Raw genomic sequence first — 16798 nt, 5'->3', positions numbered from 1 at the left:
TTGCCCCTGGGTGGGTTTGCAGGCAAGTGCGAAATCCTCAAGGAGCTGTCAGCTAAGTAATTAAAATATTTAAATACTCGATTGACTCAGGATTTAACCCAGAATTCTGGCTTTTAACAGTCAGTGCATGCGTTTCCCAAGCAGTGTGGAACTCGCCAGGGTCAACCAGGCGGGAACACAGCGGAAGTGCTTCTTCAGTGAAACTGACAGGCTGGGAAGTCTGCAAACAATGAAACTGAATAGTTGCAGCCGTGCCTAGGTGAGGGGCTGATGCTCACAGCACTTCTGAGAGTGGTGCTCTCACTGCTTGACAGGTGATTGAGCTTCTTGGAGGTTACTTCACCTGTCTCGGACTTCACTCCCCTTGATCTGCACTTCCCTGCTGTCAACCTTCTCTGCAGCATGGGAGCAATTTATGGAGCTCTGCCTTGGACCTCTGATGAGGAATAAAAGGAGCAGCAGCTGCCTTCTCCTCAGCCATATGCTGCTGTACAGAACAGCGGGGATAGACACAGATATTCATCTTGAAGGATGCGGGACCCCAACACAGGATCTACGGGTAGAGGATCAGCTCTTTCAATATGTGTGAGCACCAATGCCTCAGAAGGCTCGGGTTTTCGTGGCAGTTCATTGCTTATATCTGCACCCTCCTGGAACAAGAGTGGACGAGGTGGAAATGCATTACCAGTGGTCATCAAGGTGACCAACACTGGAATGTATCACCGCCCCTCCAGTTCTCTGCCTCTCCCTGAGGTTCTGCACTCTCTTCTGTAAGGAGAGAATGCAGAGTTGTGATTGCACCACATGTGGACTTTGAGCCCTGATAATCCACCTCACAATACCCGACAACTCGGTTCTACTTATTTTTATTTATTTTTTTTCCCTAGTTTGTCTTGTTTGAATTTTGGAAAGGTCTGTTCTGAACACATGCCTCAATGATGGATAAATCATGAATCTGAACAGATTTGTTCCTATCCATAGTTTGAGACAGATGCAAATAAATATATTCAACTAAGTGGCCACAATGGCCAAAAGCTTGGAAGTTCAAGGTTTAGGAAAATGAGAGGGGGATTCCCCCTTATTTTCTCTACAAACACTTTTCTAGAAACAAATACTACCTAAATAGTGTGTCCAAACTGAAACATGTTTTAACAATTTCTATTTACTGACTCCTTTTGTTTCTGCAGGCTGCTCAACAATAACCAGATTAAGAGGATTCCACGGAGAGCCTTTGAGGAGTTGGAAAATCTGAAGTACCTGTGAGTTTACATTAATAAGCGCATAGGAATACTTGCTGTCAGTTGCATCATGTATTAGAAGGCAGACATGATTCAATTCTCCTTGCCCTTGTTTCTGTCTTGCAATATTGCTTCATAACCTGAATGTGCATGAAGTAATCTTGTGTAGTGGGATAAATTTACAGAATATTTATTTGCTGTAAGATAATATTGATCTCAATATGTCACTTTTACCTCATGTATGTGCTTCACATACATGGGCCGGAAAGTCCATGGCGAACTCGCCTCCACCAGGTCTGGGGAAACACTCTGGGATTTTTTGCTCCCCATGCCCTAAATTGGTCTTGGACGGGACCGCCGCCTCCTTGAGGAGCTGCTGGCCAATCAGCTCTTAGTCGCCGCAGCGCCACCAGGACTTCCCAGATTCAGCAAGAAGAGAAAGGATGGCCCTGGAAAGATGGTAAGTGTGTAAGTGTCTCCAGCGAGGCCCCAAAAAATCAGCCGGGCTCCGGCGAGGCAAGGGTGGCAGTTTGGTTGGGGGGGGTGGGTGTGGTAGTGTTGTGCGGTGGGGATGGTTGGGACTTCAGGAGAGGACCTCCGTGGGGCACAGAGTGCCCGATTAAGAGGCCCCCCCCCCATACCCCCCCAGCCTGCAAGAAGGCTGCCAGGTTTTACCTGGCAGTGTTCTTGGTGCCTTTGCCATTCGGCTGCCACAGGTAAAATACCAACGGCGGAGGGAGGAGGTACTTAAATGTCAGTTAATTGGCCACTTAAGGGCCATGATTGGCCTGGGGCGAGTAGGACGGTGGTGGCGAGGAATGGCCCCCTCCGCCTTCCACGAAATCTTTTGGGCCCCCTGCCACCAGCCACTTGTTGGGGGGCTGTAAAATTCCGGCCATGGTATCCATGTACTCATTAAATGTGGGTAATACAAAGCAGCTACATCACTGGATGGCCAAATCTCTAAACATGATACAGAAGTGTATCTTTTTAATAAATGTTACCAGGCATATCTGAATCTCCAGATGTATAATTTTTTCTCTGTAAGCTTGGAAGTTTTTATGTGTTTGAGGCATACTCATAACTAGATCTTGGACTGAGTTCCCAACTCAACATAAAGCATAACTGATCGTTGGTGTAAACAGATCTATTCTATATGTTGGCACTGAAACAGACCTCTTCAATATTCACACGCATGCTGTAAGATCATCCAATAGCTAGTAGCTATGTTGTGTGTAACTTCAAATGCATTGAGTTGGATTGAACCTTCAGGGTAATAGTCTCTCTCCATATGATTCATCTTAATAAGGTGTTATATCTCGGATAGCCAAGCGGCGAAGGATAGAACACTGGAGCCTAGTCTATAAACTTCTAAGCTTTTATTTGCAGAGGCACACATTGCATTTCATGCATCTCCAAACAACAACTCCTCTATATATAATGTTTATATATATAAAATGAGCACAGATGTGTCCCCAATCAATGCCCACCACCTAAATGCAATTAAACCCCTCAATTGATATACAATTAACATAAGGTGGACGTAAATATAAAGTGTGAAGGGGGATGGGGAGAAGTACACCAATGGGAATTGGAGATAAGTAGGAAAAGAGCGCCAACAAGAACTTGGGATATGATTTGCAAGATCAAGAAATCCTGCCCATGGCTTGTGCTAATTACTGCAGGGATCAAAATTCTATCAGTTTTGGGTGAAGGGAGAATTGGGGAAGAATAATGCCAGTGTGAAGTGGGTGGGCAAGAGAATCTAAGAAGCATATCAGTATTAACTTTGGGGGCACGAGTTGGAAATGTTAGTGCAAATTCGGGAGAGGGAGTGCCTCTTTATTATTGTGACAACCTTAGATGTAATTTAAAACAGCATTTTACATTTAGCAGTAGAGTACCAGTACATATCCACAATAGGCCCAGATTTCTCCCCAGGAAATTAGGAAAAATCACCAAAGTTTCTGCAGCAATCTTCCTCTACACAAATGAAATGTCAGGTGAACGTGCAGCTTAAGTTACAATGAGACAAGCCCCACTGCACTTTTAATGCGATTGAATGCATAGGCCTCTTTTTGAGTTCAGAATCTTTTGCAGCCATCAGTTTTTGCTAATTTTCTAAGTTGACCAGCATGCACTCGGATGTTAAGACACGGGGTCCCGAAGAGTGACTCAAACCAAGCGGCCCTGAGGAATATATGAACGTTTGTAGGAGACCCTACACAAATATTTGAAACTATTATTATAAATCAGACTTCGAGTTGGTGATGTAGGTACAGTGTAACAGTGGTCAAATCTATGGCTATCTAGGTAAACTGTGGGATGAATTTCCATAGGAGCACTCCTACTTTTTCATATTTTCCATGGCTGTTCTGTCAAAGTTAGAAGGTGAGTGACAGATTCCGAGCGGAAATTCACAGTCTGTAAATGTTTCACGTCTGACTTGCAATAAGTATGATAGATGACTTGATAATGCACTATTTAAATAAATTGTCTGACAAGCTTTTTCCTTTTTTAAAGCTACCTCTACAAAAATGAAATCCAGACAATTCAGAAACAAGCTTTTAAGGGGTTGGTTTCCCTGGAACAGCTGTAAGTTTAAAAATGATCTTTCTGTAATTTTTTTTATTCATTCACAGGAGGGGTGGGGGGCATTACTGGCAAGGCCAGCATTTATTGCCAATTCCTAAATTCCCCTTAACTGAGTGGCTTGCTAGGTCATCTCAGAGGGCAATTAATAGTCAGCCATATTGCTGCGGGTCTGGAGTCACATGAGGCCAGACACAGTAAGAACAGCAGATTTTCTTTCCGAAAGGGCACTAGTGAACCAGATGGGTTTTAATGACGATCCAGTAGTTTCAGGGTCACCATTACTGACACAAGCTTCTTTTACTTCAGATTTATTTAATTAACTGAATTTAAATTCGCTGGCTGGTGTGGTGAGATTTGAACTCATGTCTCCGGATCATTAGTCCAGGCCTCTGGATCACTAGACCCGTAACATAACAAGTGTGCTACCGTTCCCTCTTGAAGTAGAGACTATCACATCATTTGAATGGTGATTGGATAAATATTTCGAAATAATAGTCGGAAAGGGCAAGGAAATAGGATTATATTGACAGGCTTCAGTTGAAAAGCTAGCTGTTCAGCTGAATGACCACCTCCTGTGCTGCAATTTTTAGAATCTAATTTTCTTTTTCCCCAACAGGTACCTTCACTTCAATAATATAGATGTGTTAGAATCTGAAACTTTTAGTGACCTTCCTAAACTTGAAAGATTGTGAGTACAGCATTTTGGTAGAAATAATTTTTATCAATTATTTTTTCAAAACTGATCGTTTTTAATTAGCACAGTGCAAACAGTTTTATTTAAAATTTCTGATACCTCTCTGCCTTTGCTTTAACACATTATGCCTTGAAATTACACTGTGCGAGATAGATGTGCAAATACTTAGCACATTCTTTTAAAAATCCTCATTTTATTGGAGGCATTAAAACAAATATGTTGACAATAAATGTGTTAATGTCTGTTAATGTAATGGAAGGAGGAATTTCTGATCAAATGTGTTTCCACACAGGTGTGCCACACGTAATTATAGAGTCGTACAACATAGAAACAGGCCCTTCGGCCCACCGCGTCCATGCCGACCATAATGCCTATCTATACTAATCCCACCTGCCTGCATTAATTCCATATCCCTCTATGCCTTGTTCATTCAAGTACCTGTTCAGATGCCTCTTAAATGTCGCTACTGTTCCTGCCTCCACCACCTCCTCAGGCAGCTCATTCCAGATACCCACTATTCTTTGTGAAAAATTTACCCCTTTGATCCCCTTTAAACCTCCTCCCTCTCACCTAAATCTATGCCCTCTAGTTTTAGTCACCCCTACCATGGAAACAGACTCTGGCTATCTACCCTATCTATGCCTCTCATAATTTTATATACCTCTATCATGTCCCCTCTCAGCCTCCTTCGCTCCAGGGAAAACAGACCCAGCCTATTCAATCTCTCTTTATAACTGAAGCCCTCCAAACCAGGCAGTATCCTTGTGAATCTTTTCTGCACCCTCTCTAGCTTAAGCACATCTTTCCTGTAGTGCGGCGACCAGAACTGCACACAGTACTCCAAATGCGGTCTAACCAACGTTATGTACAACAATAACATGACGTCCCAACTCTTGTACTCAGTGTCTCGGCCGATGAAGGCAAGCATGCCATACGCCGCCTTCACCACCCTGTCTACCTGCGTTGCCGTTTTCAGGGAACTATGTACTTGCAGCCCAAGGTCTCTCTGCTCAAGAACACCCCCCAGGGCCCTGCCATTCACTGTATATGTCCTGCCCTGGTTTACCTTCACAAAATGCATCACTTCACACTTGTCTGCGTTAAATTCCATTTGCCAATCCCTTGCCTACTTTCCCAGTTGATCTATATCCTGTTGTAACCTTAGACAACCTTCTTCACTGTCCACTATACCACCAATTTTGGTGTCATCTGCAAACTTACTAATCATGCCCCCTACATTCACATCCAAGTCATTAATATATATGACAACAACAGAGAGCCTGCGGCACACCACTGGTCACCGGCCTCCAATCTGAAAAACAACCCTTCACTACCACCCTCTGCCTCCTATCACCAAGCCAATTTTGTATCCAATTTGCGAGCTCACCCTGGGTCCCATGTGTTCGAACCTTCTGGACCAGCCTACCATGTGGGACCTTGTCAAAGGCCTTCCTAAAGTCTGTGTTGACGACGTCCATCGCCCTGCTCTCGTCAATCCTCTTGGTCACCTCCTCGAAAAACTCAATCAAATTCGTGAGACATGATTTCCCACGCACAAAGCCATGCTGACTATCTCTAATCAGGCCATGCCTTTCCAAATGCATAGAAATCCTGTTTCTCAGAATCCCTTCCAATAACTTTCCCACCACAGATGTAAGGCTCACCAGCCTGTAGTTCCCTGGCTTATCTCTGCTGCCCTTCTTAAATAAAGGCACAACCTTAGCTATCCTCCAGTCTTCCGGTACCTCACCCGTGGATACAAAAATCTCTGCCAGGGCCCCAACAATCTCCTCCCTTGCTTCCCATAGCATTCTAGGATACACCTGGTCAGGCCCTGGGGATTTATCCACCTTAATGCACTTCAAAACCTCCAACACCTCCTGCTTTGTAATGTTGATATGCTCCAGGATATCGCTGTTCCCTCCCTTGAACTCAGTAGCTTCCATGACCTTCACCACGGTAAATACAGACGAGAAGTATTCATTTAAGACCTCGCCCATTTCCCGTGGCTCCACACATAGGTTGCCACACTGATCCTTAAGGGGACCTACTCTCTCCCTAACTACCCTTTTACTCTTAATATACTTATAGAATCTTTTAGGATTCTCCTTTATCTTATCTGCCAGGGAAATCTCATGGCCCCTTTTCCCCCTCCTAATTTCCTTCTTAAGTGTACTCCTCCATCCCCTATACTCCTCGAGGGACTCGTTCGATCCCAGCTGCCTATACCTGACATATGCGTCCTTCTTTGTCCTGAACAGACCCTCAATATCCCTCGTCAACCAAGGTTCCCTAAACTTCCATCTAACAGGAACATGCTGGCCCTGAACTCTTCCTATCTCACTTTTAAAAGCCTTCCACTTGCCAGATGTCCCTTTACCTGTAAACTGCCTCTCCCATTCAACCTTTGAGAGCTCCTGTCTGATGCCATCGAAATGAGCCTTCCCCCAATTTAGGACTTCAACCTGAGGACCAGTCCTATCCTTTTCCATAACTATCTTGAAGCTAATAGAGTTATGGTCGCTGGTCCCAAAGTGCTCCCCCACTGACACATCAACCACCTGCCCATCCTCATTTCCTAAGAGGAGGTCGACTGTAGCCCCTTCTCTAGTAGGGTCATCCACATACTGCTTCAGAAAACTATCCTGGACACACTTAACAAATTCTTCCCCATCTGATCCCTTAGCACTAAGGCAGTCCCAGTCAATATTAGGGAAGTTAAAATCACCTAATATTACAACCCTAAAATTCCTACACCTATCTGTGATTACCCTACGTATATGCTCCTCCACTTCCCTCTGACTATTGGGGGGCCTATAGTATAATCCCATCAAAGTGATCACCCCTTTCTTATTTCTAAGTTCTACCCATATGGCCTCGCTGGACATTCCCCCCGGGATATCCTCTCTAAGTACTGCCGTGATGTCCTCCCTAATCAATAGTGCAACTCCCCCTCCTCTCTTACCTCCACCTCTGTCACGCCGGAAGGATCGGTACCCCGGAACATTGAGCTGCCAGTCCTGCCCATCCCTCAACCACGTTTCCGTAATAGCTATAATATCACAATTCCATGTACCGATCCATGCTTTGAGTTCATCTGCCTTACCTGTAAGGCTTCTTGCATTAAAATAAATGCAGTTTAGCCTACCAGACCTTCCACGCTCCCTGTCCTGCCCCTGCCTGGCCTGCCTACTGGACTTGCTCGCTTTAACCTCTACATTTGCCTCAACTATCTCATCGGAGAGATTACTACTTTGGGTCCCACGCCACTGCCCGACTAGTTTAAACCCTCCTGAGTAGTACTAGCAAACATCCCTGCAAGGATATTGGTCCCCTTCCAGTTTAGATGCAACCTGCCCTTATTGTACAGGACACCTCTGCACCAGAAGAGATCCCAATGATCCAAGTAGCTGAAGCCCTCCCTCCTACATCAACCCTTCAGCCACGCATTCATTTGCCTTATCCTCCTATTCCTACCCTCACTAGCACGTGGAACAGGGAGTAATCCTGTGTGGTACAAGGAGTAATTGTTTGATTTTTATTTGGGGGGTGCTATTGAGAATCTTCTGCTAAATCCAGAATATTGAAGCTGCCTGTAACAAGATCTTATTTTTAGTTCTTCTGAGCTGAATACATATCTAGTTATTACCTTTTAGTATATTTCAAATTATCTGGTGCTTTTTAAAAAAAAATCAATGTTCTCTTTAATTTTGCAGATTCTTGCACAACAATAGACTATCAAGAATACATCCAGGGACCTTCTATCAGCTTGAATCATTAAAAAGACTGTAAGTAACAGTTGTGAATTTAAGTGTATTTGAATTAGAGTCATAGAGTTATACAGCACAGGAACAGGCCCTTTGGCCCATCATGTCTGTGCCGGCCATCAGGCACCTATCTATTCTAATCCCATTTTCCAGCACTTGGCCCGTAGCCTTGTATGTTATGGTATTTCAAGTGCTCATCTAAATACTTCTTAAATGTTGTGAGGGTTCCTGCCTTCAGACAGTGTGTTCCAGATTCCAACCACCCTCTGGGTGAAAATTTTTTTCCCCAAATCTCCTCTAAACCTCCTGCCCCTTACCTTAAATCTATGCTCCTTAGTTATTGACCCCTCCACTAAGGGAAAAAGTTTCTTCCTATCTACCCGATCAATGCCCTTCATAATTTTGTCCACCTCAATCAGGTCCCCCCTCAGCCTCCTCTGCTGTAAGGAAAACAACCCTAGCCTATCCAGTCTCCCTTCATAGCTGAAATGCTCCAGCCCAGGCAACATCCTGGTGAATTTCCTCTGCACCCTCTCCAGTGCAATCACATCCTTCCTATAGTATGGTGACCAGAACTGTACACAGTACTCCAGCTGTGGCCTAACTAGCGTTTTATACAGCTCCATCATAACCTCTCTGCTCTTATATTCAATGCCTCGGCTAATAAAGGCAAGTATCCCATATGCCTTCCTAACCACCTTATCTACCTGTGCTGCTGCCTTCAGTGATCTATGGACAAGTACACCAGGGTCCCTCTGTACTTCCTAGGATCGTACCATCCATTGTATATTCCCTTGCCTTGTTAATCCTCCCAAAATGCATCACCTCACACTTCTCAGGATTAAATTCCATTTGCCACAGCTCCGCCCATCTTACCAGCCCATCTATATTGGCCTCCTCACTATTTACGACACCACCAATTTTCGTGCCATCTGCGAACTTACTGATCATACCTCCTATATTCACGTCTAATCATTAATGTATATCACAAACAGCAAGGATCCCAGCACCAGTCCCTGCAGTACACCACTGGTCACTGACTTCCACTTGCAAAAACAACCCTCGATCATCACCCTCTGCCTCCTGCCACTAAGCCAATTTTGGATCCAATTTGCCAAATTGCCCTGGATCCCATGGGCTCTTACCTTCTTAACCAATCTCCCATGCGGGACCTTATCAAAAGCCTTACTGAAGTCCATGTAGACTACATCAACGGTTTTCCCTCATCTACACATCTAGTCACCTCCTCGAAAAATTCATTCATGTTTGTTAGGCACGATCTCCCCCTGACAAAGCCATGCTGACTACCCTTGATTAATCCCTGCCTCTCCAAGTGGAGATTAATCCTATCCCTCAGAATTTTTTCCAATAGTTTCCTTACCACTGATGTTAGACTCACTGGCCTGTAATTACCTGGTTTATCCCTGCTACCCTTCTTGAATAATGGTACCACATTTGCTGTTCTCCATTCCTCTGGTACCTTTCCTGTGGCCAGAGAGGATTTGAAAATTTGTGTCAGAGCCCCTGCCATCTCCTCCCTTGCCTCAGATAGCAGCCTGGGATACATCTCATCTGGGCCTGGGGATTTATCCACTTTTAAGCCTGCTAAAACCGCTAACACCACTTCAATTCAAAGACAATTTTGACTTGAATTGGTTTGCAATGTGGAAAGGTGAAGTACTTTGGAATCTGCCCTCCTTGCATTGCAGCCCAATTTTCAGAATATCAAAGTGTCAATGGAGAAACATGCAAGTTACTTGAAAATTGTGTTTGAAGGTTTATACCAAGCAATTCAAAAGCAGTATAGCTGACTTGTATGGGTAGGGTAAGAGTGCAGCCCACCTTCAGTTCAATGCAATTGTAGCTAGCGTGACAATAAAGTGAATTCAGTGGCAGCTGGTAAATGGAGTCACTGCTGACATGTTGGGCAAATATCCTCTTGTTCCCTTTCTGTTGGTGATTTAGCTGATAAGGGTGGGAAAAATGTACCCAACTTCGCCCTCATCCTGATGACCACTTTCGTGTGCGGCTGCATCAAGCTGTGCATACAGTCCGAGTACACAAACACCAAGTGTCACTATGTGCTGAGGTTCTATCTGTCCCCGGTGTTGCGAAGGATGGGTCTGGTCACATTGTCGCGGAACGTTCCATCCAGTTGGACCATGCCGTACCACCTATGCTTCATGAGAAAGTTTCTGCGGGAAAACACCTTTGACCACCAATCCATCAGTCAGTGATCTGCATGGAATGTCCTCAAGGCCCTGCGGGAAAAGGAGATGGTGGATCCGGTCGGATGGTTCCCCAAGCAGACTGCCAAAGTCATTTGTCAGAATGCCTCATCACCAGAACTTTCAAACAAGCACCAAGACATAGCTTGGCTGATGATGAGAAGGGCCCTCCCCATCAGATCCTTCCTGCACGCCCGGAGTCTCGCCCCCTCCACACACTGCCCTCAAGGTGGCTGCGGTGAGGAAGAGACAGTTGTCCACACACTGCCCTTGAGGTGGCTGCGGTGAAGAAGAGACAGTTGCCCACCTCCTTCTGGAATGTGTCTTTGCAAAGCAGGTGTGGAAAGAGATGCAGTGGTTTTTGTCGAGGTTCATCCCAAGCAGCTCTGTAACACAGGGGTCTGTGCTCTACGGGCTGTTCCCAGGGACGCACACTGAGATAGACATCAACTGCTGCTGGAGGACCATCAATTCGGTGAAAGACGCCCTTTGGTCTGCCCAAAACCTACTGGTCTTCCAGTGCAAAGAGTTGTCCACAACCGAGTGTTGCAGACTGGCACATTCCAAGGTCCAGGACTATGTGCTGAGGGATGCACTAAAGCTTGGGTCAGCGCTGCAAAGGCTCAATGGGGAAAGACCATTGTGTAAGGTCCTCCTGCCAAAGTGAACTGAGGGGCTGGACGCATGGGAAAACCCTCGGGCTGTATCCACCAGATATGGGTTTGCTGTAAAATGTACATGGCATGTAAAATGGAATGGAAGGGTTGTGAGGCAACTCACTCCTGTATTGAAGAAAACTGATTTCCTTTGCACTTTTTGGAATGTCAACTTGGTGCTGTTTTGAACTGTTTTGTAATAAATTTTTTTAACAGATTTTTGATGAATAAAATATACTTATGGGAAAAATTTTTAGCTCACACTCGAAGGAGGTAGGGAGAGAGATTTTGGGGAAATTGCATTGTGTCCTTCAATCTTTCCAAACCCATGATCTCTACCATCTGGAAGAACAAGGGCAGCAGACGCATGGAAACACCACCACCTGCAAGTTCCCCTTCAAGCCACACACCATCCTGACTTGGAACTATATTGCCGGGTTCCTTCACTGTCACTGGGCCAAAAACCTGGAACTCCCTCCCTAACAGCACTGTGGGTGTATCCGCACCACGTGGACAGCAGCAGTTCAAGAAGACAGCTCACCACCACCTTTTCAAGGCAATTGGGGATGGGCAATAAATGTTGGCATGCAAGCGATGCTGACATCCCATGAAGGAATAAAAAAAATTAGCAAGTGATTGGTATTTCCTCCCCACTCCCAAAACTACTGTGTTAATGGAGATGAGATTCCCAGAATGTTTTTGACTGCTAGTTTTGCACTTCTGCTCATCAAACCATGGAAAGATAAGATGTCCACAGGGGTTCGCTGTAATGTCAGCGGAGGATCATTGGAAACCCCAGAGAAATGGTATAAACACGATTTCTCCAGGATTTCCTTCAATCTCCTGTTAAAGTTATGGCAGAAGATCGGGAATACCCCTTTCAGAAATTCTGCTCCATTAGTATTATCTGCAGAAAGGCGAAACCTGAAAGTATGGAGCTGCTTTTGAAGGTGGCTCTATGCTACAAGTGGGTAATAAAGATTAGGCTTGTCAATCGGCACAGACATGATGGGCCAAGTGGTCTCTTCCTGTGCCGTAAACGTTCTATGATTCTATGAATCTGTGTGTCAATCTGTGGTGATCCAAAATGGTGTCACTGAGTGTTCCAGGATCCATTGGAATTCCAGGTGATGGTCTCTTGCTGCCTTTAATATCAATATTTATTTTCACTAGAACTTGGAAAAGCAGCTGGCAACTTGCCAGCCACTTAAATAGATTTTATATTTCTCAAGTCTGATTCCAGAAGCGTGGCATCCTTGAACCATTTCCTGGTCTTTATGCTGTTAAATTCATCTTCTGTGGACTAGTGGCAGATTTGTAGGCTCAGTTTTACCTGGATTTACAAGTCTGTCACCATTTTCAGGTATTTCCTGGGGCCAGTCTTAGCAAAACCAGTAAGTTTACTTTGGTAAACTGCCATGCGACCTGTCTGTCAGGAACCAGCAGTACTAACACTGCAGTACTGTAATATAAAAGCAGCATAAGTGGAGTAGAAATCTCTTAATGGGATCACAGCCATTGTCATTCCCTTTGTTTAATAATTTCCACTAAGAAAACACTATTCTCAGTTAACTCAATTGGCAATAATACCTTCACTAAGTGCCCCACAATTGAAGTCATTAATCTGCCTTTAGCTGCAGGTTTAGATTTGGTAACAAGACAATATAAATATTTCCTGCCAAGCTCCTTTGGGAATTGGACTATTATCTGTCACTGACAGGAGGGCTTATAAAATCTACTCAGTTAGCCATGCTGACTAATGATTATAGCTCATCTGTTCAGGAAAAACTAATTGTTCATCATCCATCACAGAGAATTACAAAACTTGGTTAACTGTGTAAATTAAAAATTGCAACTTTTTTACTCTAATAAAGTGCTACCATCTATTAATCTAGTAAACATATCAGTTTAAAGTATTGGCTGTACTTCAACTGTTGCTATGAATTTGAGTATAGCCATTAGAATAAATAGATATTTAATTCATATGACAAAGAAGATTGTGCACATTTCATTTTCCAGATGAGCAACTCATTTGCTAAAAAAATAACTTCAGCATACTCATTTACTCTGGAATAATGGTTTACAGTTCTTTATAAAAAAAAAATTGTAATCCCACTATTCTGTTTTATTCCTAAATTATTTAAGTTCTACAGTTTTTTAAAACAACATGGTGTACTGGAGAGAAGATGAGAGAAAGCATCAGGCACTGTCCACACCTGGCGTTATCTTCAGATATATCTTTGTTTTTTCATTCGTTCATGGGATGTGAGCATTGCAGGCAAGGCCAGTGTTTGTTGCCCATCCGTAATTGCCCATGAGAAGGTGATGGTGAGTTGCCTTCTTAAACTGCTGCAGTCCATGTGACTGCAGCTAATAAGACTCCAATATGTTGTGATGCTTTGGGATTGTGTGTGTTGGGAAGTGTCAGTAAACTGATCGGAACATTTGCAAAAAGCTGTAAACTTTGATTCCTGCCATCTATTTCCAAGACAATCTGTAATAATTAATGAGAGTGAGATCCATGGGAGGTGGAAGGTACTCTGACAATGCATCTCTGTTTTGCTAATCTAAGCATTGGAAATTTACATCATTCTGAATAGTTGGAATAATTTTTTTTTGTTGGGTTTTATTTGAAACTGAATTTTCTATATGGAGATCTCCCACAGAATGATGGGATCCGTGTTCAAATTTGTGGTGATGAATTTACATGGCCACATGCAGCTGAATAAATGTTTTTTTAAAGAAAGTAATGCATGTCCCAACGTGTTAATGGATGTGCAGATTTCGTTTTAATGCTTTCTTTTCCACTTGTCAAGCATGACCTTGTGAGAAGTCACATCAAAGATCAGTCCTGTCGGATGACAGGTTAATGGGGCCATCATGTTCTCCAGTAATCTAAATAGGGCATTTTTCGCCAATAGGTTAGAGAAACTGAATGTTCAGAGTACATTGTGAATGTGGCTCTGAGCATAAATTAGCTCATGTAGGATAAGAATATTATTGTAACATGATCATAGGTAATCTTCTAAAATGATCATTGCAATGAGAGAACATTTCTGTAGAAGGGTTGTGTATATGTTTCTTATGCTTCCAAGAGCAATATACATTATATTGAAGTTTGTGTTCTGTTAGTGTCCTTGTGAAATGTTGCAGTATTACTGGTGATCATTAACGGTGTGTCTGGTCTGTTGGTCACTAAGCCAGACCTTTCTGTCCTTTCAGGTGGATATAAAAGATCTCATGGCACTATTTCAAAGAAGGGTAGGGCAGTTCTCGCTGGTGTCCTGGCTGAAATTCATCCCTCAGCCATCATCACTAAAATAGATTATCTCGTCATTGTTGTTTTGGGGGAACGTGCATATGAAAATTGGCTATCATGTTTCCTATATTACAACAGAGATTGCACTTCAGAAGTACTTAATTGGCTGTAAAGCACGGTGGGACCTCCTGGGTTAAGAAAGGTGCCATATAAATGCAAGTTATCTCTTTCTTATATTACGTGCATAAGATTCATGCAAAAACAAAAATACAATTCTGTGTAAACAGTTCTCCAATTAGAACAGCACAAGGAATGTTCTGTTCTTAAAATTTTACAATAAAATCCAACATTTTCAAAATAAATTTTACAAGACTGCAGATGATTCGATTTCTAATATCTTCTCCCTCCTCTCTAATCTTACACTATACATTTTATCTTTTTATTTCCAGTCTGTCTTGTAACTGTACTGTTCCAAATGACTAATTGTGCGTTCTCTCTGTCTTGCACTCCTACACTTTTTTCATGCTGTCTATAATCCCTCTCTTTCCTATCTAAACCTTTATCATTTATTTTCAGGGTGTCCCAACTTTTTTTTGTTAAAAGTTGCAGGGGTCATTTAAAAGATTTAAATCCATGATTCTGTTACCTTATAACTCAAGTTACTCATAACAATTTGCATTTATACAGCATACTTAACATAGGAAATTGTGCCAATCCGCTTTGCAGGAGCATTATTATACAAAAATTGACACAGGGGCAAAGAGAGAGATATTGGGACACGTGACTATAAGAAGTAGGTTTTAAGGAGAGTCTTAAAAGGGGAGAGAGAGGTGGAGAGAAATTTATGGAGAGAATTCCAAAGTTTAGGACCTAGACGGCTGAATATATGCCAGCCACTGCTGGGGTGAAGGGAGTAAGGATGCATGATTGGCCAGAGCTGGAGGAACGCAGAGTTTTTGGAGGGCTGTAGGTCTGGGGAGATTACAGAGCTCGGAAGTGGGGCAGCCTTGGAGTAATTTAAACACAATAAATTGGCTGAGTGACAGAAAACAAAGAGTAGTGGTTAATGGATGTTTTTCGGGCTGGAGGAAGGTTTGTAGTAGAGTTTCCCAGGGATCAGTATTGGCACCCTTGCTTTTCCTGATATATATTAATGACCTAGACCTTGTGTACATGGCACAATTTCAAAGTTTGCAGATGTTGCAAAACTTGGAAGCATTGTGAACTGTGAGGAGGATAGTGTAGAACTTCAAAAGGGCATAGACAAGTTGGTGGAATGGGCGGATAGGTGGCAGATGAAGTTCAATGCAGAGAAATGTGAAGTGATTCATTTTGGTAGGAAGAATATGGAGAGACAATATAAAATAAAAGGTACAATTCTAAAGGGGGTGCAGGAGCAGAGGGACCTAGGTGTATATGTGCATAAGTCATTGAAGGTGGCAGGACAGATTAAGAGCACGGTTAATAAAGCTTACAGTATCCTGGGCTATATTAATAGGGGCATAGAGTACAAGGGCAAGGAAGTTATGTTGAACTTGTATAAGACACTAGTTCAGCCTCAGGTACAGTACTGGGTCCAGTTATGGGCGCCGTATTTTAGGAAAGGCATGAGGGATTGAAGGGAGTACAGAAAAGATTCACGAGAATGGTTCCAGGGATGAGGAATTTCAGTTATGAAGATAGATTGGAGAAGTCAGGACTGTTATTCTTGAAGAAGAGAAGGCTGAGAGGGATTTGATAAAGGTATTCAAAATCATGGGGGGTCTGGACAGAGCAGATAGAGAGAAACTGTTCTCACTCATGAAAGGATCGAGAACAAGAGGGCACAGATTTAAAGTACTTGGTAGGAGAAGCAAAAGTGACATGAGGAAAAACTTTTCCATGCAGCGAGTGGTTAAGGTCTGGAATGTGCTGCCTGAGAACGTGGTGGAGGCAGGTTCAATTGAAGCATTCAAAAGAGAATTAGACAGTTATATGGAAAGGAAGAATGTGCAGGATTACGGGGAGAAGGCAGGGAATGGAACTGAGGGAATTGCTCTTTCAGAGAGCCAGTGTGGACATGATGGACTGAATGGCCTCCTTCTGCACTGTAACGATTCTGTGATTCTGATATCTGATTCTGAGATTCTGTGACCATGAAAAAGTTAAAATTGAGGTGTTGGTGGACCAGGAGCCAATATAGGTAAGCGAGAATAGGGGGCGATGAGTGACCAGGACTTGGTGCAGGTTTGGGTTATGGGCAGCAGAGTTTTGGATATGCTTGAGCTTCTGGATGGTGGTAGATTAGCCAGGAAAACATTGGAATAGTCAAGTCTGGAGGTATTGATGCTAATGGATGGTGGTATTCTGATTCAGGTTTAA

At 43.3% G+C, this 16798-nt stretch overlaps 1 protein-coding gene across 2 annotated transcripts in view; it reads left to right on the top strand.

Moving 5' to 3' along the window:
• LOC137378176 (peroxidasin homolog) overlaps positions 1–16798 on the top strand; it is a 272519-nt gene that overhangs the window by 151873 nt on the left and 103848 nt on the right. For both annotated transcript variants that reach the window (XM_068048332.1, XM_068048333.1), the window contains exons 3-6: positions 1188–1259; positions 3762–3833; positions 4450–4521; positions 8244–8315. In XM_068048332.1, the coding sequence (XP_067904433.1) occupies positions 1188–1259; positions 3762–3833; positions 4450–4521; positions 8244–8315 (288 nt within the window). The remainder of the gene's footprint in view (positions 1–1187; positions 1260–3761; positions 3834–4449; positions 4522–8243; positions 8316–16798) is intronic.

Source organism: Heterodontus francisci, chromosome 16, assembly GCF_036365525.1.
Source record: "Heterodontus francisci isolate sHetFra1 chromosome 16, sHetFra1.hap1, whole genome shotgun sequence".
Classification (NCBI taxonomy): domain Eukaryota; kingdom Metazoa; phylum Chordata; class Chondrichthyes; order Heterodontiformes; family Heterodontidae; genus Heterodontus; species Heterodontus francisci.
The sequence above is the reverse complement of the archived record's forward strand: the minus strand, read 5'-3'. Positions and strand labels throughout refer to the sequence as shown.